At 38.4% G+C, this 24,650-nt stretch overlaps 1 protein-coding gene across 1 annotated transcript in view; it reads left to right on the forward strand.

The window, feature by feature from the left end:
- The window catches only part of LOC114656153 (keratin, type II cytoskeletal 8-like), a 43,310-nt gene that overhangs the window by 11,940 nt on the left and 6,720 nt on the right, over positions 1-24,650 (forward strand). The window contains exons 2-8 of the mRNA XM_028807585.2: positions 2,273-2,481; positions 9,288-9,348; positions 10,434-10,529; positions 12,829-12,993; positions 16,502-16,627; positions 19,428-19,648; positions 22,141-22,259. Coding sequence (XP_028663418.1) covers positions 2,273-2,481; positions 9,288-9,348; positions 10,434-10,529; positions 12,829-12,993; positions 16,502-16,627; positions 19,428-19,648; positions 22,141-22,259 — 997 coding nt within the window. The remainder of the gene's footprint in view (positions 1-2,272; positions 2,482-9,287; positions 9,349-10,433; positions 10,530-12,828; positions 12,994-16,501; positions 16,628-19,427; positions 19,649-22,140; positions 22,260-24,650) is intronic.

Raw genomic sequence — 24,650 nt, forward strand, 5'->3', positions numbered from 1 at the left:
AGTATTTTAAAAATTTTTTTAATGCTGAATTCATCTCCTGCATTCCTACAGGTCAGATCAGTAGGCCGAGTACTGAGATTCTGCTGCTGATTAGTGACTCCTCTGGTTAAATACAAGATGGGCCACTGCATTCTGGATCCTCTGCAGCGGCTTGATAGCACATGCGGGTATTCCTACCAGAAGCGAGTTGCAATAGTCTGGGCGTGACCAAAGCCTGGACCAGAAGATGTGTTACATGCTCTGTCAGATAAGGTCTGATCTTGAGGATGTTGTACAGCGTGAACTTGTGTCAGTGAGAAACAATAGAAATGTGGTCAGAAAAAGATAGCTGCTCTTCAGTCACCACCCCAAGTTTGAGTACTGACTTGGCAGATGTTCGCAATAGTGAGCCAAGCTGTATAGAGATGGGGAGTTGAACAGACTGCCTGGCTGAGATCACAAGAAGCTCAGATTTTGCCAAGATGTTCAGTTTGGTCAGTAGTGTTAGTCAATGAAAATAACCAGACAGTTACAATAAATGTTCACCAAAGTCCATAGAGCTTAACAAAATACAAAACTTTATGCTCTCTTTGTAATTTAATACAATACCTTAAAATCAACCATGCACACTTTTCTTGTTTTTAGGTAATGGTGGCAATAATGAATCTTTGTTTTGGTGTATTTCAATCCAGCTTATTTCATTTTTGGAAATTTTCCACGTTTTATTCAAAATGATTACATCTTAATCTCTTCACCAAATGGGGAAAGACCAGATTGAACACATGAGCAACGTTTTGTCCAAGTTCTGACAAAATAACCTATGTGCTAGATTTGAACAATGTGACTTCTGAGTTATTCTTGGGATATGAAGTTATGAAATCTAGGTTAGTAGTATGGTATTGTTACCATGTTAGTAGCTATGGATGCAATAGGAAGTCAAGCAAAATGGCACCTTTTATTGGCTAACTAAAAAGATCACAATATGCAAGCTTTCAAGCCAGCTCAGGTCCCTTCTTCAGGCAAGGTATAATCATTTTGCCTGAAGAATGGGCCTGCCTAACCTTGAAAGCTTGCATATTGTAATCTGGGTTAAAAATGGATCAAATATAAAACAAAAAAAGATGTTTAATGATAGTTACATGAAAGTAAAACATGCCAGTTTTAGGACCTTTGCTTCACATTATTTTGATTATAATTTTAATTTAAGTGGTTTTGTTTGGTTAGTTCTTCTGGTATTTTTGACCCCATCCTGTTTAAAGAAAATGCACTTGCCAGCTCCTTTTTTGTTCCATCCATTTTCAGGTTAACACTTTGAACTCGAGGTATGAGTTAAATCATATCTCATTGAGCCTGCCAAGGCATGATGTATGGTATAACTCGTATTTCAGTATAGAAACCATAGAAGCAGCCAGCTTACTTGTGAGCTTTTGCTGCCACATCTCTGTTATCTGTTATATTTTAGGTGCCACAGACTGTGCAAAATAGTGTTATAAATAGATAGCAAAAAAGTATAAAGCTGCTGATATTTTGAAACAACTTTCAAGATAAATATTTTGATGATAATGACAGGGGTAGAGATAGTGACAATTAATTGGATGATGTGGAACCTATAGGCACTGATGCAGATTGCTACCCATGAGACGTTTCTTCATCATAAGGCAACTGACTTGTCACGAGTGTCAGGAGACATTCTGCCATCCACTGCAAACAGTCACCAACTACCAAATGTGTTGTGTGCAACAAGCATGAACAGTACAAAGAAACACGTTATATTTACTAAGGCTGAACTTTGCGAGGTGCCATGCTTCAAGGACTCTTATTCAAATAGACTCTTTTGGTTGTGTTGCTGGTGAAAATAAAGTAAATACGTTTTACATTTTTGACGGTTACTGTTGATCATAAAAGTGTTCTCTAATACATTTCTTTACATTTGTTTCTGAATTTTATAACAGTTCATTATCTCATATGCATAGACCTATACTGCAACATCCTAGTAATAAATGGTCCAGCAGTCAATTAAACTCCATCATTTTTCACCTTTTCCTGTTTCTCTCCTTCACAGCTCTTTACTCCTTCTTCCACTGAGTCATCACCACAGCTACGTGTCTCTTACTTCCTAGCAGCCCCTGTCATTCCATAGCAGTATGCTCTGTTCCTCTGTCGTTGTCAGTCTGAGTCTTTTTTTTTAGTTTTGAATTTTCCTGTGGAACTTTGTCCAGTTCCTTGTCAGCTAAGCATTTTATTACAGTATTTACAATTAATTAATATTAATTTTGATCTTCATTTATTTTAGGTTAGGTCACTGGAGAAGCAAAACAAGGTTTTGGAGACCCAGCTGAAAATCTTACAGGAGAAAGAGGATTACAAGTCCAACATTGATCAGATCGTAGCTGCTTTTAGCATCAATTTGAAGCAACAGATAAATATTCTGGATAATGAAAAGGAGAAGTTACAACGGGAACTGGACCGTGTACAAGACTTAGTGGAGGAAAACAAGAACAAGTAAGTGGCTGCCAATTACATATAAAAAAAAAAATATGCAACCTCTGATATAATATGAACATATAGATTAGAGCAAGCTGCAAACTTCAAAAAACGTGACTCCTATACTGCAAAAAGTATCTATATATATATATATATATATATATATATATATATATGTATCTATATATAAAAAATTCTTTTCGCGTTTGAAACAGAAATGACGTATAACCACGCGATATGGAAATTACATTGAAAACAAAGTGGACGCTGGGAGGCACGGAATGTCGGGCTGCTCTGCCGAGTCGAGAGCGTCACAGTTTCGGCAGCGTCCTCTATTCTCGCACTGTTTGTGACACTTCCAGTGCCCCGTCGGCTCCTGGGAGAGTGGAAATCTTTGTGAATGAGTGTGATTGGCGCCATCGAAGCAGGACTCTGTTTGTAAATTGCCCTGCACGACTACTTACTGTCCCTTAAGATGAGTTCGGGTCACTAAAACCCCGCAACATTCAAGGTTGCTTTTGTAATCAATTATTTTAAGAAGATGGAGAGTTTACATCTAAGAAGATGTACAGACTTCTTCATGTAAAGTGTTGGACTTGGGGATTGTTTGTACCTTCTGCCCGTTAAGCACGTTAGGGCAGCGTCCACATTTATCAGAATTATTTTTAAATTGAATCACAGGCACATAGTGCAAGGTTGTCAGTCGCTGTAGTTCCTTTTTGTATTCGGTGCCCTCACGCAGACAATTACCCTGTTCCACGTCATCCCTCTGTAGGCACGCGATGACGTGAACGTGTCTGCAAAAAGTGGCGTCTCCTGCCCTGCAAAAATACAGCGTAGCTGTGCCGGCCTTTGAGACGGTGACTGCGCTTCTGCCTTAAGTGAAATTAAGCACTTTTAATTTTTTTACTCCTTCCCGTGAGCTACAGCCCAGAAAACTGCAAACATGGGATCCCTTTTCAAGACCACGGCAAACTAATATTAAGGTGCTTCGCACTTTCTTTTGCATGTATAGGGTTATGAGGTCGCGGGAGGCACGCACAGGAGTGGAGGACCGACAGTGCCATCCCAGCCGGTTAATGACAGGGCCGTCTCTCCAGTCTACACGAGACCCGCCGCAACGATCCCCAAAAGGCGCTCATATCGTCAGCGAAGATGTCCCTCTACACTATATAAAAGAAAAAGGCAAATTTCCTTTCTTTGTACCTTTTTTTCCTTTTATCCCAAACCAAAGCCTTTCTCTCAACACTGCAGAGGGCACAAAACTAATTTTCTTTAATTGCTGGTAATGCCAGTAAGGCACATTACCACAAGCAGAAATTTGGACGTTCACATAGAAAATGAAATTTCTATACCACAGCCGTCGTGTAGCGCCTTTCAAAAGGGATCTACTACCGAGAGATGATCCAAATATAGTACATTTTAGCTGCTGTTAGTACTACTTACCTATTGTGTTATACCGCCTTTAAAATGTAGTTTACCCGAAACCACTCCAGTAGTGCTCAATGTATCTTTACTTCTTAAAATGTTAAAGTGTCACTGTTTAATAACTTATAGACTACATTTTATTTTTTTCCCTTGCACTCAGTGAGCAAAGCCACTGGGTAATCCACTAGTGTGTATATATATATATATATATATATATATATATATATATATATATATATATATATATATATATATATATATATAATTATGGAAAACCAGCCCGAACACCAACAGTTCCAAAAACACACATGTTTACTTACAATATTTACATTGACCACAGTCCTGCACACAACCCAGTGTCCTTACACCACACACCCCAAGTCCGGACCTCTCAATAGTCCTGCCTTCACCGCCTCCACTCCTCTCCTCCAAGCTTCATCCTCTTCCTCCCGACTTCCGCTCCTGACTGGAGGGAGTCGGCCTCTTTTATTCCCACTCGGACATGCTCCATGGTGTGGCAGAAGTGCTGCATGAGCACCCGGAAGCACTCCGGGTGTCCCTGGTATTCCTTCCGCCAGCACCTCTGGGTGTGGCGGAAGTGTTGGCGTCCAGGGCTCCTTAATCGTCCAGGCGCCCCCTGGCAGTGGCCACGGGCCCCTATAGGGTTGAGCTTCCATGCTCAACTCCCGTGGCCCCCATACCAACCAAGGTGGCTGCCCTCTCATGGTCCGTGGGTGGCACAGTCCCACTCCTGGTACTTCCGGGCATCATGGCTGGGCACAGCCCCCAGCCAACAATCGCAATATAAATATATATAAATATATATAAATAGTGGAAACCAGGGGCACTCCAGCTGCCCCAACCCTGACACAAATAGGTAGAGACACAATTACCCACATGATGCATGTTTATTTACAAGTAGGAAGCTCTCTTGTCACAATCCCCACAATAGCACAATACAAAGCAGCACCAAATACACAGGAGTGTATTGTCTCCACTCCTCCATGACAAGCTTCTTCCCGATTCTGGCTGCTCGACTGGAGTGAGTCGGCTCCTTTTATAGTACTCCAGGTGTTCCTTGACCTTCTTCTGCCAGCACTTTCGGGTGTGGTGGAAGTGGATGCCACAAAGGGCTCAGCTGTACCTGCAGCACCCCTTGGCAGTGCCTACGGAACCCAGCAGGGCTGCTCGAAACTACAACTCCCAGTGGGGGCTGCCCTCTAGTATCTCAGGGGAGATAATGTCCCAACTGTACTCTCTCTCCCTCTGTCCTTCCACTCAGTTGGCGTCCTGGGCCCTGGTAATGGTCCTGGCCATCGGACACAGTATGTGTGTGCGTGTGCGTGTGCGTGTGTGTGTGTGTGTGTGCATGTGCGTGTGTGTGTGTGTGTGTGTGTGTGTGTGTATACAAAAACGCTACAAGATAAAATAAATTTCATTACAACACAAGAAAGGGTATACAAAATAGATTTTTTTTCACTGTGTTTTAAAAATGATGTCTTCAAGGTGGTAGCCATCATTAGCGATACACTCTTCAAGACGATTTCTGAACACTCGCATGACTTGTTCAGCCATTTCAAGGGGAATAGTGATGATTTTGTGGCAAATAGCATCCTTGAGGACTTCAAGGTTTTGAGGTCAGTGTGTGTATACTTTTGACTTGAGATAGCCCCACAAGAAGAAATTGCACTGAACAAGATCAGGCGAATGTGAATGCCACCCGACATTGCCACGCAGGGAGATCAGCTTCCCCTGAAACATCTCCCACAAAACTTGCATGGATCTCTGCGCTGTATGAGCTGTTGCTCCATCCTGTTGAAACCAGGCATCCACCACAACCATTTCTTCAAGTTGGGGCCACAAAAAGTTCTCTAGCATTTCAATGCAACATTCTAAAGTGATGGTTACTGTTGCCCCCGCCCCCCTCAAAAAGTAAGAGCGTACAATGCCCAATTCTGCAACGGCCTTCCAAACTGTAACACGTTCACTGTGTAGGGGTCTCTGATGAAGTTCACGAGAGTTGGTTTCAGCCTAATAGAGAAGGTTTTGCTTATTTACGCAACCATTCAAATGGAAATGTGGCTTGTCGCTGCCCATGACAATGGAATCTCAATGAATGGTTTGCATAATGTTCACGCAAAACTCTCTACGGCTCTCCCAATCTCTTTCAGTGAGTTCTTGCACTACCATAATTTTGTATGGATGGAAATTATGGTCCTCATGTAAAATCCTCCTCAAAGACATGTTGGAGATGCCTAAGGCAGAAGCAAATTTTGTGTGCTGAATGTCTAGGAGACTGCAAAATTGATGCCCTTACAGCTTGGATGTTTTCAAGCGTTCGTATTGTCCGAGGAGATTATCTGTTCAATGTTGTATCCGTCTGTCTAAATTTAACCACCCACTGAAGAATTGTTTTCCGATTTGGGACGGAAGGAGGAATGCTGACGTGTATTCGGAAAGTGCATTGCATGGTGATGATGGATTCATTGTTTTTGAAGAATGCTTTGACAGCAAAATCATGTTGCCCACCAGATCAATGCATGTTGCCGACTGCATACTTCAAGGGATCGCCTATCAAAGGAGGACCCCCCCCAACCTACTACCTATGCGGTACTTCATATTGGCTCTCCCTTTATATATAGATCTATATAGATATAGATATAATGACCACACCAAGGGGAATAGCAACATTACCAACCCTCAACACAACTAATACGACTATAGTTATGGGTTTAAATAGAGTATATTTTATTATACAAACATACCTTTACGGGCCTTCTTGATCTGTTTTCATAGCACAGCACACAAAATGATTTTAAACTTTTCCTTCTCCTTCGTCCTACTCTTTTTCCTCCCAGCAAGTGTTGTCCCTGAGGTGAGGTAGCAGACTCCTTTTAAGCGAGACCCAGGAATGCTTCCAGTGTCAGGACAATGTCCAAAGGAAGCACTTTTGGGTCAGGCAGAAGGTCCTCTTTTTTAGGGTAAGCAACAGGGTTCATCCTTGTCAGAACAGCAGTCCATCCATGTTGTCTATTACATCATGTATAAACTTTCAGTAATTTGTTTAGATAAATACAGATGATATCCATTGAGCAATGTGTGTTGATTTAGAGACACTTAATTCATATTATGGAGATAGGGCCTGGTTCAGGTCAGAGAGATTGAGAACAAAATTTGTTCTGGTAAAAAGAGTGCCCATCTGTATGCCAGCATACATAGAACGATGAAGCCTGTCAAGTGCCTTGGGCACTGTGGCAGTAAATTCTCCAGTGGTACTAGAGGGGAATTATTGCCACAGAGGACTGATGTAATATCAGACAAGCTACTTAAGTCTGACAAGTGAAAATAGGCATGTCCCCTTAGAGATCCTGCCCACATCCTTCTGGGTAAGTGTTGAGTTTAGTGCTTTTTAGTTGCTCATCTTTATTTGATTATTCTACATTTTCAGAAGATTGTGTTCAACTCAGTCAAGTTTAAGATAAGACCAATCACATCTTCTATATAAAAAGCCATTGACAATTGATTAAGCATGAAACTTCGTTAGGGGAAATAGCAGGGAAGATGTGCTAACCATTCCTTCCTCACTTGCTGACTTGCTGTGTATGTGAGTAAATGTCACCATGACTTATGTACTGAATCTTTCAACATTTTTTTTAAATCATAAATTATACAATTTTAAATTATTTTCTTTGTACCACATGTCCAGATAGACCAGTAGGTGCAGACTCGTTCTTGCTGTTGTCTACCAGAGGTGGAAACTACTGCTAAAGAGAGAAACGATCATGTGTATATACTATATATAAAATTATATGTTGAGGCTCTACAGCTTTAGATATCTATATCACTGATGTATCTGAATGGATATTCAGTTCGGTTTAATTTATTTTATTGTGTGTCCAGTGCACTATGCAATAATTGTAAATACAAAATGAAAAATAGAATGAAATACAACATAAACACAAAGTATAATAGAAACAAACAGGTGGCAAGGTGCTGCAGTGGTAGTGCATCTGCCTCTGGGTTCATATACCGGGTCCTCCCTGCATGGAGTTTGGATGTTCTTCTCGTATTTTCTGTGGGTTTCCTCCTGCAGTTTCAGTTTCCTCCTAAAGTCCAAAGATGTGCAGATTCAGGGTATTGGCCCACATGTGTGTTTATGTGTTCACCCTATGATGAAATGGAGCCCTTCCCTGCCTTGCACCTTAAGCTTGCTGGGCAAGGCTCCAGCTCTCTGGTGACCCTGATCAAGACAAAGCAGATTTTGAAAATGGATGGAGGGATAATGCAATAAATATAAAAACAAATATGTATGCAGGCCTCAGCCTTATTCTGACAAGGATTATTCTTTAATCAAATGATGACAGCTTTATTCAGACAGATGACATCTGAAAACCGATCCATTATATGTGATGATCCATCCACTCCAAAGCAAACTAAGTGCCACTACAAACCCTGAGAAGAAAAAGAAAATGAAAACAACTTTATAATGGCAAATCAAAAGCAAATATTTCAATCAAAAAGAAATATAACACAACAATAAAAAAACATTGGAAGCAGCTCTAACCAGTGTACTCTATGCTTAAATAATGTGTTTATAGCCTTAATTTAAATGCAGAGTCGACCAAGGGAACACAAATGTCTACCAAAGAAATGTGGGGGGAGCCAGTCGGGTGTACTTTAATAACTTAAAAAGTCCATAAAAGAAACAGGTGTTTGATGGAGCTAATAATATAATCAAAAGGCAGTATTGCCAGGTAGGGCCTGGCTCTGAAGCAAGGCTTTGTAGAGCGGTCACAATCGTCAGGTTGGAGCTCCTTCTGGCACTCTGCTCATCCTGGAATGAAATGATCCCATCTCGATTTTATAGTCATTTTGATCAGAAAGGTTTGGAGTCAGTTGCCCTCACTGGGCACTATCTATATATATAAATATTATACATAACTGTATATGCAGTATGCTATGTGTGTATTTTCCCATGTGTGATTCTTCGTTTGTATTTAATTACTATCAGCTATTCTGAAAAGACAAGCTGGTAGGTATTTTTTGTAAAATTTTCTACTAAGTACACTATGTACAGTACATGACAACAAAAATGAAATTCATCTTGGGTGTTCATAGATATACATACAAATAAATACTATGTGTGTGTTTGTAGGTATAGAGTATACATATATATCTGTTCAGGCACAAAATTCAAATTTCAGGGTGAGTTGGGTTCAGCGCATAGATCTGTATTGATACAAAAACAGTTTGCTCTTTTTTGCTGATATTATGACATGGGGGTCCTAATGCCGGACTGTGCTTAAGTGTTGTCTTTAGTTTCTATAGAAGGTTCCACATATATAAAGTATTAAAACAGACTGAAATTGTAGCTAATATACCCTTTTTTTTAAAAGGTATGAAGAAGAGATCAATAAGCGCAATGACTTGGAAAATGATTTTGTATTCAACAAGAAGGTAATTATTTCTTATTAATTTAGTCTAATATAAATAAGAACGAAAGCATCATTTCTTTTTCTTCACATTTTCAAACAGCCAATATATGTAGCAAGGATTTCTAAATGTCTAATATGAATTGGTTGGCAGATGAAAGCTAAAATGATTCATGAGGTTGTCTATGAAATAAAAAATCATACACTTAATCTGTTGGGTCCTTTTTTGGCCAAGTGAAGAACTAGCATTTATTCTTGCTAATTTCAAATTTAAAAATGAATTATAATGACCCTGCACTGAAAGCCATTATAGACTGGGTATTTGCTTGTTATTGTAGCATATAATGCAGGCATATCTGTTATTGTGTCTCACTAATTATGTAATTTATTAGCTCAACCAAACATTAGACTCAGAAAAGGTTCTAAGCTTAATTCAGGGCCCAAAAGATTTGAACAGACTGCTAAAATCATCAGATGCCTTGCAGTATTCGTTCATTTTTCAAACAGGCTTATTCCAGATCTAGATGCTGGGGAGCCAGTTCCAATCCTGGCAGCATTGAGCACAAAAGCGAGGTGAGACCAACCCTAGACTGGGCACAGAATATTGTAAGATAAAACGGCTCACAGACCCACACCTTCTCATATCATGCCAATTTAGTCAACTTAGCATGCATGTCTGTGGGATGTGAGAGCAGATCAAAGTATCTGTAAAAAATCAACAGGGAGAAAATGGGAACACAAACACATGGTACTTGTGGTAAAGTTTAATGCCAGGACTCTGTGCCATGAATTAAGAAGATTAAATGTTTTGGGTAGTTATTAAGATACAGCATTGACATATTTTAAAATTAATACTTGAAGGCAGACTCAGATTGATGATTGAAATTTCCTACTGAACAGATGTTACACCAAGCAGCAAAGATTTTAAATCCTCTTTTTAGGGGCAAAGCAGAACAATTGTTGTAATTGTTAACAGAGTTGTTGCACTTGATAATTGCAACAATAATGTGTACATTGACTCTGCCCAGGCTAGTAACTATGGAAATACACGGGAGAGTTATCAATGTTTTAATACCACAACCTAATCTGTTTTGATTTTCCTCATTTAAGGATGTAGATGAGGGATTCCTTCAGAGGGTGGACCTGGAATCGAAGCTGGAGAGTCTAATGGATGAGCTGGACCTCCTGAAGAAACTCTACAATGAAGTAAGGAACAGGCTGAGGACTTGCTAACTGCATTGTTTAGTTGCCAGCTTGAGAAGCCACGTTTGGCCAGCTTCATTCAACATGTCAGCATGGGATCAGCATTTCATTGGGATCATGCAAAACACAGCCTACAACACATATGCTGTGCTCTTTCCTTCACTTCTTCTATTTCCGCTGTACCTTTTTCCAATTCTATGTGGGGTTCAAGTGTTTCATCAACCTTCTTCAAACAACTTGATCCTGCACTTCCTTGCCACCCCCTTGCCAGTTAAGTCCTTTTCCTTCAAATCTTCTTTTACTTTATCCATCCATCTCCACTTTGGCCTCCCTCACTTTCTCTTCCCCTGCACTTTCATTCCCATCACTCTTTTGCCCACGTATTCATGGTCTTTCTGCATCACATGTCCATACTGCTGCTACTGACTTTCGTGTACTTTCTTAGATATCTCCTCCACTTGTGTTGTACCTCTGATTGTCTCATTTCTTATTCTGTCCTTTATTGTAACTCCACCCATACTGTATATCTCAACATTCTTATTTCTGCCACATCTAACTTCTCCTGTCACCATTTACTGCCCATGTCTCAGCTCCATAAATCATTGCTTGTCTTACCATTGTCTTAAAAACCTTACCTTTAACCTTCACCTTAATTCTTCAATCACACAATACTCCTGATACTTTCTTCCAATTGCTCTATGGGTTCTCTCTGCATCTAATTTTCCATCTTGGGCTACCACTGATCCTAGATATTTAACTTTATCCACCTTTTTCAATAACTCTCCCTGACGACTAACTTCTGAATCCTGATTATCATTCAAAATTAATATATTCTGTCTTCATCCTATTTATCTTCAGCTCTCTATCTTCAAAATTTCTTCTTCATTCTCCAGACTTCCTCTCCAAACTCCTAAAAATAAGGGTTCTTTAAAGGCACTTTGTGGTTCTTTAGTGGGTTGTGTGGTTCCTCATAGAACTATTGCTCATCAAAGAACCATTTCATTCTGGGAAGGTTATTGGCATGTGAAGTTGGTTCTTTGTGATTTGAAAAACATTCTACTACATGAAAAAAGCAAAATATTTCAAGTATGGTACGCTACCTGGCAGTACACCAAAAGATTAGGAAAACATGGACTTAGTCTGTGTTATTGTATGCAGTATCCCTTTTAAAATCATGACCCACTGGTATTTTACAAATCTGCTATCGTCAATTCATGGTTATGTCCTATATGAAGCCTGTTGCAGATCTACATAAATAAAGGTTCTTTTTGGAACCTTTGTGTGGATGTATCTTTTAGGAGCTTAAAATGGTTCCCCTATGACACTGCTCTAAAGGACCACCCTGACACCTTTATTTTTAAGAGCGCGTGTCATCTTTTCTGGTGTTACACCACACAATGTCATCAGCAGAAAGCATGCACCATGGGAATTGGTCTTTTATCCCAAAACTTAACAAATCCATAACCAGATCAAAAAGATAAGGACTTAAAGAAGACCCCTGGTTAGGTCCCACTCTAACTGAGATCTTGACTTTTACCCCAACACTGCTTTTAACCAGAGTTCTCACTCCGTCATACATATCCTGGACAATCTTCACATACTTCTCTGGCACTTCTTTCTCTCTCACGTATCTCTAGACCTCCTGATGTGGCACTCCATCATAAGCCTTCTCCAAATTAAAAAACACCATATGCAAACCTTTCTGTTTTTCTCGATGCTTCTCTATCAGCTGTCTCAATGCAAAGACTGCATCATGGCTAGATTAGTGTGTTCTCTCCCCCTATACATGCAAAAATGTGGCTTTACACTCGGATGATTTCTGACAACCTACCAACTAAGCTGCTTGCTTTTGGAGCCATGGCTTTGTTTAACTGTGTTTCAACTGAACTTTCGAGAATCATCTAATCATTGATTATGCAACCTAAAAAAGAGTGGTGTGCAATCAAACATGTAGAATATTTGGTTATGAATGACCTAATGAAAATATTGAGAGCTTTTCACGAATGCAGACGGGTTCTGTCAAGATGACTTAACAATTGACATATCAGACCTGGAGCAAATATCAATGTCTGTCAATGTGCCTGAAACCTAATCAATACAATTAACTTAACTGTAGAGCTGGGTATCTTTCCAGATTCAATGTTAATATAGCCATCTGGATGGTTAGTGGAACATTTTTGTGAAACTTCTTTAAAAATTGCCTCTCAAATGGCCTTCCTAAATTAAAACTGATTCAACGTTAATAGCTTGATGAAATGCTATTTTATGTGTTTATTATACTATGCCATTATTTCCTCCTAAGGAAATTCAAGAGATGCAGTCTCATATGAATAACATTCCAGTCACTGTGGAAATGGACAACAGCAGGGGCCTTGATATGGACCATATCATTCAGCAGGTTAAGGCTCAGTATGAGATGATTGCCTCCCGTAGTCGTGAAGAGGCTGAGCAATGGAATAAAGTGAAGGTAAGGGCTGACAATATTCAATCTCGGTTAAGAGCATACTTAACAAATACATTGACTTTTTTATTCCAAGAAATCACTGACATAAATACATTGATATTGTATTCAGATCACAAACTATATTATTCGCACATGTTTATTTTGAATAGCAGGCCTTGTCCTACATATAGGATCTGAGGAACTTCCTACTGTTTAAATTCAGTTATGTTAAGGTAATTTAATGTGCAACTCCTAATAAATTAAAATAGTGTCACATTTTTCTTTTATCGGGTTTTACAAGGCAGGGAAGCTTGGTGTTTCAATAGTTACCACTGTTGCCTCACAGCTCCAGAGCCCAAATTCTGGCCTATTAATTGAGTGGAGTCTTCATGGGCTGCCTTATGCCTTCTGGGGGTGGGGGGTTATGGGTTCTCAGGGGACGTCCTACGTGTTCTCTAAATAACGTCTCATATGAGCGAGTATGAGTTGGCGGGTAAGTAAGTCCTCTGTTGGACTACTGTCCCATCTAGGGCTGATTTTTGCCTTTAAAAGCTATTAATACACATTATGTTATATTTCTGAAGCAAAAAATCCAAAATCCATCCATTCATTATTCTAATAATCAGTGGATTTGGAAGGTATTCAAACTTTTTACACATTTTGCTATGTTACAGCCTTGTGCTAAAATCATTTAAATTGATTTTTGTTGCCCTCATCAAACTATACAGTACTCCAGAATATCAAAGCAAAAATGGGATTTGAGGAATTTTGGCAGATTTATTAGAAATAAAAATATTGACCCTTTACTCAGTACTTCATTGAAGCCCCTTCTGCAGCAAGTCCAGCCTGGAGTCTTGCTGCAGCCCGGAGTCTTGAGTATGGCACGACAAGCTTTAAACACCTGAATTTGAAGATTTTCTGCCATTCCTCTCTGCACATCTTCTTAAACCCTGTCAGGCTGGATGGAGACTTTCCTTGTTTCCACTCCTGTAAGACAGTTATTTCTTTCGTGTACCTTTTTAATTCTACTCATATTTTATTTCAATGAGAGCACTAATAAAACTAGAAATTGCTATTACCTCAAGATATCCCTGTCTCTTTCTCTCTTTCTTTAGTTAAATGTTTACCATGGCTTAAATATATATTGGGCAATGTGGCAATAAATAAATAACTGCATAAAAAAATTCATGAAACAATTCATTATTTAACCATGTACAGTATGTATTTCAATGATAGCACATCTATCAGGCTGCTGAGTAGTCAAAATGAGATCAGCTAGTGTTACATAACATATTGAATATCAATTCATCCCATTTATCCATTTTGTAAAACCACTTTATCCTGAGCCTCTGACTATTGTTCGGATCATTCTCAGAGTTGTGAGTACAACCCACCCTCTCAACTTTGATGTATGAAAGCTGAAATTTCAGGGCTTATTTCATATTGTGTGGTGTGTCATTGAAATAAATAAACAATTGAATAATTAAAAAAATACATATATACAGTACATGTGCAGCAGGGGATCACCTTCCAGACTTTGAAATGGTAAGTACCTTGGCGTTATCCACTCTTCTGTTTCCATTACAGTTTCAGCAAGGTGTTTGAGGATGATGGCTAGCTCTGCCCATCAGGCCTTGTGAAGGCTCCATCCCTTCCACCTGTGATGTCAAAATATCAGGTGGTTCCCATAAGGAGGCATGTAGTATAGACCAGGAACTCAGTGGAGACAGAGATCCTGCTGAAGTGCCAAGGGCATGAGTCTTTAAGTTTTTCTTTCTTCACATTAAATGGGGCACCTGGTTGGTACCCCAGACTTTCTTTTGACATTCTCGGTCTGTTTACTCAGTCATAGCTTATTCATATATATATATATATTCTGACACAATTAATCATTTTTACTCACATATAATTTTATTATTATTTATTTACTGCCGCATTGCACCATATATGTATTTATTTTAAAATAGTCTGAAATAAACAATGAATAAACCTGTAGTAACTATCTAAAATACATGTGGACTGGCATTACAGTTAAGGATTAAAATGGTGGTAAAAACTTTAGTCGAGTTATATTTGTGACAGTGATAACTGTACCTGTGAAGATTATCCAAACCAACACTTGTTCGGACAGAAGCAAGAAATTATTTTGGAAGAGAAAAGAAGATAAGACATTAAGCAGAAGACAGTCAATGACTCATATGATTGTCAAAACAAAAAAATTCTACACCGAAACTTTTAGTCTAATTAGGGAAGCACAAGATTTGTTTGTCAGGAACACTCAACTAAATATGCGCAGACTAATTCTTTGTGTTTTTGTGTGTAAACTTGGATGATTTAAGAAGAGTATGTGATGGTATAAAAGGCCAAACAGTATCCTTCTGGATCATTTCCTAAGCAATGACCATTCCAGAAAATGGCAGCACCCACAACAAATAAAATGCTGTCAAGAAAGATACAAAAATAATTCAACTAACTTAAATTATAAATAGAAAACTGTTAAGAAAATTGGACTCTACTGTACATGTCCCGAAACCTAATATGGACATGAAAAAATCCACTTAATTACCACAGGGAATCTCCCCCAAAATTTTAATTGAATCCAAATCATAACAGTGCTGGGCAAATTTTGTATACAGGAGGAAAAAAATAATATTTGGGTAAAATCAGTGATGGATAAGATGGATGAATTGCTTTGCCTACAAATTTAATTAAAGCAACCTGCAATTCTTCACAATGCACCTACAATTTGATGTGAATCTGCAGCAAGACTAAAACCACGTGCTTGTCAAACTACTGCATGCTGATTAGGACTTCTTTTTATAATTAAAAGAGAGTAAACTGTCAGAATCCTGATCGCCATCACAGTTATGACATTTTGAGTGATTTATCTTTCATTTTTTATTTTCTTCTTCAATTTGTTATTTTTAGTTGTTTTTCCAGTGATATTTGAGCAAATCAATCAATTTGAAAGTACATAGTCAAGTGTGGTAATTTTTGCTGTATTTCTCTATCCAAAGTGCTCCAGTTTAAGAGAAACCAGAATAACCTCCTTTTTGATAAACATGCTGTTTTACAAAGGATTCGGTTGTTCATTGACTATTAAAACTTATCCACTTAGTAACATTTAAAATGGGCAGCAAAACTCGGATATCGGAGATCAAATCATACCAATGATATTTGGACTGCTTTCAATATTTACTCTATGTGCATCCAGTTACACCACAAATGATTTCACATAAGAGAGAATCTTCATGTGAATTATCTAAGTCAACAAAACAACTCATTTTAAAATCATTTGCTAGATTCACAGAGGTACCCAAAAATAAGATTAACCTCGCCATTAAGTGCATAACTCCTCCAGTGCGTGGTCTAAATTTATTAAAGGGTCTTATAGATTCAACTACGATACATGACACCACAGGTGCTTTAAAATATGATCTGATGTTCAAAAGATTTTAGAATTTACTCTCAAAATGATAAATCACTTTCTAATAATTCTTTTTTCATGTGTTGTTGGGTTTTCTTCTCATAGTTTGATGACATGAAGCAGCAAGCAAACCAATATGACAAGGATCTGAGGGAGACCAAAAAAGAGATTACAGACATTACTCGTCTGATACAAAGACTGAGCTCTGACGCTGAAGCCCTAAGGAATCAGGTAAGTCTTAAAAAGTCATCTGGGCACCATTTCATTGACATCATAGAATCAGAGACAATGAATCATGTCTCTCCTTGTGAAGGATCTAAGCAGCTCAGGTTTATATATAAAAAATATTGCCAGACAAATTTGAGTTTCAGGAATTTTAACTTAGTATACACAGATGTTTTTTATTTTTAAGCAATGACAAAGCACCCAACTCAAGATATTCAAGGTTATATATCTAAGTTTTAGATCTGAACCATCTACTCAATAAGCTTGTTGCAATATGAGTGTAAACTAGTTAAATATTAGAAATGGTGTGTTTCGAAAATGCATAGGGTGGTTCAGTGTTGCCTCTGAATTTAAATCCCATGTCAAACATTCTTCAAGGAGATTTTTCATGCTCTCTTCACATCTGCATGTTTTTCATCATATATTTCCAGTGGCATGCATGTTAGGTTTAATTGACAACTCTTAGTTGATACTGATGCGGTGGGTTGGCGCCCTGCCCGGGGTTTGTTTCCTGCCTTGCGCCCTCTGTTGTCTGGGATTGGCTCCAGCAGACCCCTGTGACCCTGTAGATAAGATATAGCGGGTTGGAAAATGGATGGATGGATAGTTGATACTGTGTGAGTGAATGCTGAGATGGAACTGGTGTAATGTCCAAGGCAATTTCTTGTCTTTCATCCTGTGCTACTAGAATAGGCTCCAGCTCCTATGACCCTGAACTGAAATACGTGGGTTTTTGAACTAAATGAAACAATGGGTTCATGAATATTTGGACTTGTTTGCTCAGAAGTCTGTCATCAGGGGTGGGCTATTTTGTCCAAAAGCACATCTGATACTGGACAAAGAGTGCAAAAAACCTTAAACATGCCAGATACAATTCTTGATACTGGACAAAGTGTGCAGAAAAGCTTAAACATACTATTTACGATTCTATTCATTCATTGGTTGAACCCAGTCCTCATTACATGTTAATATTAGTTTTAATAAATACAGAGCAAAAACTTCCAATATATTTAGCATACTGCATGCTATGATCTTGGTCCAGGAAGGAGAGAATCATTCAAAGTTCACCTGAATGCCTGAAACAAGTGAAGCCCAGAATGAGAAAAAGCTGAAAGACATAGGGCAGTAGTTCATTCTTCCATGAAAAGTGACTGTGACCAGCACTAGACCAGATCTACCTTGGTGGTCCAGCTCTCTCTATACTGTGTCTTACTTTATAGAATCATCTTTTACATCAGATGTTACAGTAGTTGTGGCTTATGAATGGAAAGGGGTGCAGTGAGATGAACATAAGAAATTGGCTAAACAAGAGGAGACCATTTTGTCCATCAAGCCTGTTTGTTTAGCTGATAGCTAACCTGTCTCAGTATCTCATCCGGATTCTTCTTAACTCCTTCAGGGCGGATGTTGACCTTTGTCAAAAGGAGGTAAAGAACTGTAAACAGTGACAAACTCCACTGTTATGGTTTAGTTGGACTCTGTTTGCTAGAAGGAAAGTAGCTTCACTGATCTGCACTCACATGAGTAGCGAGGAGCAAACAGCGTCAAAAATGGTATCGACATCTGGTGAGAGATCGAAGCAAATGAGTAAAGAAAACTACTCCGTGGATGATGTTTTGCATATTATCGCTGAATTGGACTCTGACTCGTCAGACTCTGATTTTGATACAAGTGATAGAAAACAAATGTGAGGTACCTACACCAGGTGATTGGTACCCAAGTGATTGATCCCCATCTAGTGGTGAACAGGTTCTTCTAGCTGACTTGCCTACGGCAATGTTCACCTGGAAGGACCACCACATACAATGACAACAGGTACAAACCAGATCGCGATGCACTGCGATTGCAACTGCTATCATGCGAACACAGCCTGGTGGCCACACCATGCTGCAAGAACCATTTTATGTTGATTTCTGTGTGAAACTATTCCTGTGTATGTTTTTCAGAAGACTGTGTTGTTTTGGAAAAAATATTCAGCTCTCAAAGAGTTAAATGTTGTCAAGGTTACTGCTTCAACTACATGCCTCGGTAGTTTGTTGTTTGCTATCATGTTGACTGATGCCCCTACAAGGTGCAAGTGTGCCCTATGATGGAATGGTAACCCATGAGAACATAAGAAATTTGACAAATGAGAGGAGACTATTTAGTTCATCAGGTCTGTTTGTTTAGCTAATAGCTAAACTGTCTGATCCAGATTTTTCCTAAAAGTGGCCAAGGTTTCTGCTAAAACTAAATGTCTCAGTAGTTTGTTCCAGAGTCCCACAACTCTTTGCATAAGAAGTGCTTCCTGGCTTTAGTGTTAAATGCAAAGATAAGGAATATTCTGCCATTGTAAACTTGGTTGACCGGAAGTTGGGCTTCATTCAGAGCCCAACTAGTGGGGTCACATTATCAAGTTTAAAGTTTTGCCAAAATGTTGCTGGGGTTCTTCACAGCTGGCCTTATGTTTCAATGAAGTTTTTCACTTTGGCATCTGTTGAATATGTCTTGCATGATGATAGGTTTACAAACAAAGTTCTGTAAGTTTGCAACTTTTTACTAACCACATTCCTCAAACATACAGTATTTTAATTTTTAAGAGGAAAACAGTATGTCAGGATCATTTCTCACTACAAAAAATAATTATCAAAGAAAGTTAGAGACAACCACATTTTAGCTGTGTACCCTGCTAACACCTGATGAAGCCTTGACTGCCAATAATGTTGTTTCTCTGATAACTAAAGATGTAACCTTTACCTATTTTTCCTTATGTAGATGTTTGCTGACATAACCATTCACTAACTCCATTGTGTTTTAATTCCATTAGAGAACTAACCTGGAAAATGCTTTTGCTGAAGTTGAGGAGCGTGGACAAGCTATGGTGAATGATGCCAAAAATCAAATCATTGAGTTGGAGGAAGCCATTAAGAGAGCCAAACAAGACATGGCACAGCAAGTGAAAGACTATCAAGATCTTATGAACCTTAAGCTGGCACTAGATATTGAGATTGCCACCTACACAAAACTCTTGGAAGGAGAAGAGAGCAGGTAATAATTCTCTTTTATTTAATCTCACCATAGATGCTGCAAGGCTAAAACATGTATCATAGGACAGACTGTCTCATACTACAACGTTGTAAGATAATTTAGAGCCAGTGGTTAATGAAAGGAACATGAACTACCTGGACAAACTCCTATATGAAATTAGGGAGAACGTGTCGGACAGTAGTCACACCAGTTATCAGGTGGAAGCACTAACCACAGCACCACTTTGCCACTCTCCCTTATTGTTTATCATTTTTAATAGACCTCAAAGTGTGGGCATAACTCAAATAGTAGCAAATTTGCTTTAGTATAATTGCAGAGGAGAAAAGAAGCGAGATATACAACCAGTAATTAATTGAAATTTCATGGATTAATTACATTGAGTTCATGAAACTTTAATGATAAGTATAATATTTACAATATAATTTATTAAACCAAACATCTGTCTATATGAATTGGTAGACTCATCACTCTTCTTTACCATTCTGATGAATCAGAGACTGAATCAACTAAGAAAGCAAGTACTCATTGTAATGTTCTTATGGGCATTTTGTGATATGATTTATTTCACAAAGTGGCCAAAGTGGTATTAATACCTTTAAAATAACCAGGGAGGCAGGACTGAATCTCATTAGTTTGCCCGGAGGAAGTACAGCAGATTGCAGCCTAGCTTCCACTCGGATGCCAAAAGGAACATTCAAAATGAACCACCCTAGACTTCAATTTCCAGCCTGCCTTTATAGGGCTGAAGGTGGTCCCTAACAGTGATGGATGTGTGGCCCCACCCCTTGAGAATCCACTCTCAAAATGCAAGGACCATAAGAGACCACAGAACACACATAGATACTATATAATCACAAAATATGATAAAATTAAAAGATAATACATAAATAGACAAATAATAAATTAACAGAACAATGTTACAAAAAGTAATTGAAAACAATGAACAATAATGAAAAGCAAATAAGGCAAAAAGAAGCAATTTAACTTACTTGGGATTAAATCCAAGCGTGACTAGGGCTCAGAATTCTATGTAATTTTGGTTAACCACAAGTCAGACTCAGGGTAATGTTTAATGATTCACTTTACACTTTTATGCCAGAATAACGCTCAGGACAGTATTATGCTTTCATCTTGTGGATGAAATAACATCATGCTTCAAAAACCATGAATATTTCTATGCATTTTGCCACTCTAAGGTAACGCATCAGTATTCATGTGTGGGACAGAATATCGACCAAAACACAATGGTGTGTAAACAAGAGGCTATAAAGTCAGTTTTCCAACAAACTGAAACTGAACCATTAGTTGAATCTAACAATAGTAAGGGCAATGTTAATCGGTCATCAGACATTGACATGTATAGAGAAACTGATGTCAATGGTACCATCTAACCATATCATGATATGCCAGGTGACTTCGGTCACATGCAGCATCTTCATGGCAAAACAAGCCTAATGATTACAATGAAGTAGAACAACAAGAAAGATGTTTAGCCTTCTAAGCACTGTTCACAATGCAGCAACTGTTAGTGTTCATGAGACAGGAAATGTGGAAGTCACTAATCCTTGCACTGCAGTAGACTACAATAACACAAGGGGCGCATCAATCATGTGAATCTACCACTGAAATTCAACTTGTGCAAGCAACAGAAAAAATATTATAAGAAAAGTGTGCTAAGAAACATGATTCTAATGTCCCGAGTGCAACATGAGTCACCTGCTTTGGTGACTGTTTCAAAATGTAACATGTGAAGGACGTGAAATAAATTTGCATCAATACAGCAGTGGACACTAGACATACCTTTCCTACTGTTTTTATGTTGACGTTTCGGTATCTATAGTACATGTTTCTGTTAACACAATAACATTTTTATTGTTGAAAAAAGAATTCAATATTTTTGACTCTGGAGGAAAATATAATACTAAAGAGGTTAAATATAAACTAGGGCAGAAATCATAAAAATTTGTTGAACTGGAAAATGAATGATGTCCCTACTGCAAGGAAAGATGGCTTGAAGTGAATCCCTTGAAATGAATATGCTATGATAAGTAAAATTCTGTCACTGATAAAGTGGTTGACCAAACAATGGGTTGGATTCAGAGCCCACCAAGGGGGGTCATGTTACCACACAGCCCGATCAACACTGGATAATTCTAAACTCTTTAAATGTTCTTAAAATGTTGCTGGTGATCTTCAGAGCTGGCCTTATATTTCAATGCATTTATCACTTATAATTCTGTTGCATATGCCCATATGTGAATTTAGATATTCAAAAAAAGATGCACCTTGTCTGTCAGAATTTGTAACCCTAAAGACAAAACATTATTTCCCTTTAAATCAAGGAGGCTGCATGCATTTACTCCAATGCTTACTTTTTCATTTTATAGTTTTCCTTGCTATGATGTACACAGGAGATATGTGAAGTTCTGAATTGTAAGTAACACCTCATCATGATATTTTATCCAACATCCACATTCTATTTTCTATTGCAGAATTGGAAGCCAAGGAGTGATCAGATTCATCCCACGACCAACTGTGCCCAACAGGTTTAACCCTCCTAGTCCAGAAACTTCTCCTAAGAATGCTGAGACTAATGCAATTGACCAGTTAGGTAGGAGTCCACATTTTTTGAAAAATACTGCATGTACATCTCTAGTATACATGGTTTTATTTTTAAATTTAATATAGAAATATATTTTTTGCTATAACACATTCCACCTTGTTAGAACAATACCAAAATTCACACCATTCCACCATCTTCATGATTAGCTGAGCTGGATCACAGTGCACAGTTTTTCAGGTACAGGACAGAACTAGATTCAACTGTTGCAGGACATACACAATATGTGAAGGCATGAATATATTCACTTGATCTGAAGTATAAATATATCAGGTCTCCATAAGAGGAAGCCACCATGTGATCAGTCTTCACATAAGTTCACCAGATAGCCTTTATTTTGGTTTAGAACCCCATCTCAGAACATTCTGTTAGCCAATTTACTGTATCAACAGTGTGGTATTGAAGAAACCAGGAGCCAGATAGGCAAGGAAACAGACCAAGCCCTGCCTTATTTATCCTGTTCTATGGCCATGGCAAAGTTCAAACTGGTCCAATCAGTGGTCATAACTTTCCAAGGACCAAGGTTCCACTTTCGTGTTGGGTCTCCTCCCAGAGTTTCTGTAGTCAGAAAACAAATTTGCAGTCTTTGTCAAACAAAACTCTTATGGTTAGATTTTTAAAATGCTAAATCACTACTCTTACAGAGGTCTTTTTTGAATGTTGTAAAAAGTTTGAACAATTTGCTGAGTTTGCTGCTGTTTTGGTTATGGAGGCGTTCAATGGTGACCCTATCCTCACCTTAGGACTTTCTGTGTAGACACAAGTATCTCCAAACCTTAAACTCTTTCTCTATTAAGTCATACTTATCAGCTTATTATGGGGATGCAGTCCACAGCTTCACTTGAGGTTACCATCACCATGAACTAGGGTCAACTCACTCTGTGGTTAAATATTTCCTCCCTTCTCTTATCTCTAGACACCAGATAGTTTATTAGAAACAATTCAAGACAAATGGAGAAACAAGTTCAAAAGTTCATCTGCACAAAATTTGCAATGGCATTCCCTACATTGGGCTTCTTAATGTGCCAAAAGCAGACACAACTCAAAGATATTACAATTTATAACAGTATAACAAGGATGGAAAGTGGTTTAAGTGCCCAAAGCACCCACTCTTTCATTCTTGTGTTGCAGTTTGGTTTAGCATGGTCTCTGGATGGATGTTGGTACAAGGGCAGAGACACAAGCTGATAGTGTGCACTGCTATTTTAAATCAACTTTGCTATTCCTTACTGTACGATTTGGACCATTTGGACGTTTTAGTTTAAGAGCGTCTAGCCATATTCTTCTGGACCAGTCTTAGTTAGGCACTACCTACTGTATGTTCTCAAACCTGCTACCAATCAGCATTTCACTCATTGTTCTGGGCAGGGGTAAAATGTTTCGTGCTAGTGTAGCTGCAAATGAAGCTTCGGTTTCCCCCTTTTGCAATATTTATGATGTTCTTTTTTTTTTCTAGTACAGTACTTTATCACTACAGATATACAGGCCTTACTTGAGTATGTATATAATTTAAAATAGAAAATAGAAAACAACACTCCATGTAATTGTTCAAAGTCCATTCTCACATCAGCCGCTATCTTTTATAGGAGTAGCTGAGAGGACATCAGAGATTGCAAACCAAGTAATTAGCAATATGGTGATACTTACAGAAAAACAGCAAATCAGGTCTCACAGAAATAATGATAAATAAACAATAAAAACAACAGCAATTTTATAAAACGAAAAAGTATTAAAGAAAGCAAAACAGCACAGGAATTAACAGGCTTGGGATTGTACTAGTTTTGTGAAGATATTATCTGAAAATCTAAGTGTTGCTATCATTTTTAGGTGTATTTGCAAAAAATGTGTAGCAGCTACTGACATTGGTCGGTCGGTCAGTCGGTCTCTGTCTGTCTGTCTGTCTGTCCATCCGTCCGTCCTAAACAGCTTGAACCCAATGGATTGATTTCTTCTTTAAGGAAATTTGTTAGGAACTTTCAATGTTCATTAAAAAGCATTGGCAAATGTTTGAAATTGTTGTTATTAAACTAACTTGTAGACAGCACCAAAAAAAACCCATGGATATTTAGGTGCATTTGCATAAAATGCCAAGCATATATTGTTGTCGTCATTAAAACAGCATTGTCTAATTTTCTAAATTGTCTGTCTTAAAATAAAGAAATATCCTGTGCCACCTCACTTAGTAACTAATTTGCTGTCTCAAATTTACCTTGAGAGAAGTTGTTTCAACTTGTACATTGTCCTCTTTTACATCTCCAATATCCACTCTTGAAGACAAAACAGATTCCCAGTACTGGTTATTAAAACCACAGTAGAGTCTCATGTGCAAGTGGGTACTGGTCATCCCGTCAGTAGGTTGTGCAAATCTTTACAAATCAAACT

This window comes from Erpetoichthys calabaricus, chromosome 8 (assembly GCF_900747795.2).
Source record: "Erpetoichthys calabaricus chromosome 8, fErpCal1.3, whole genome shotgun sequence".
Taxonomy (NCBI): Eukaryota; Metazoa; Chordata; class Cladistia; order Polypteriformes; family Polypteridae; genus Erpetoichthys; species Erpetoichthys calabaricus.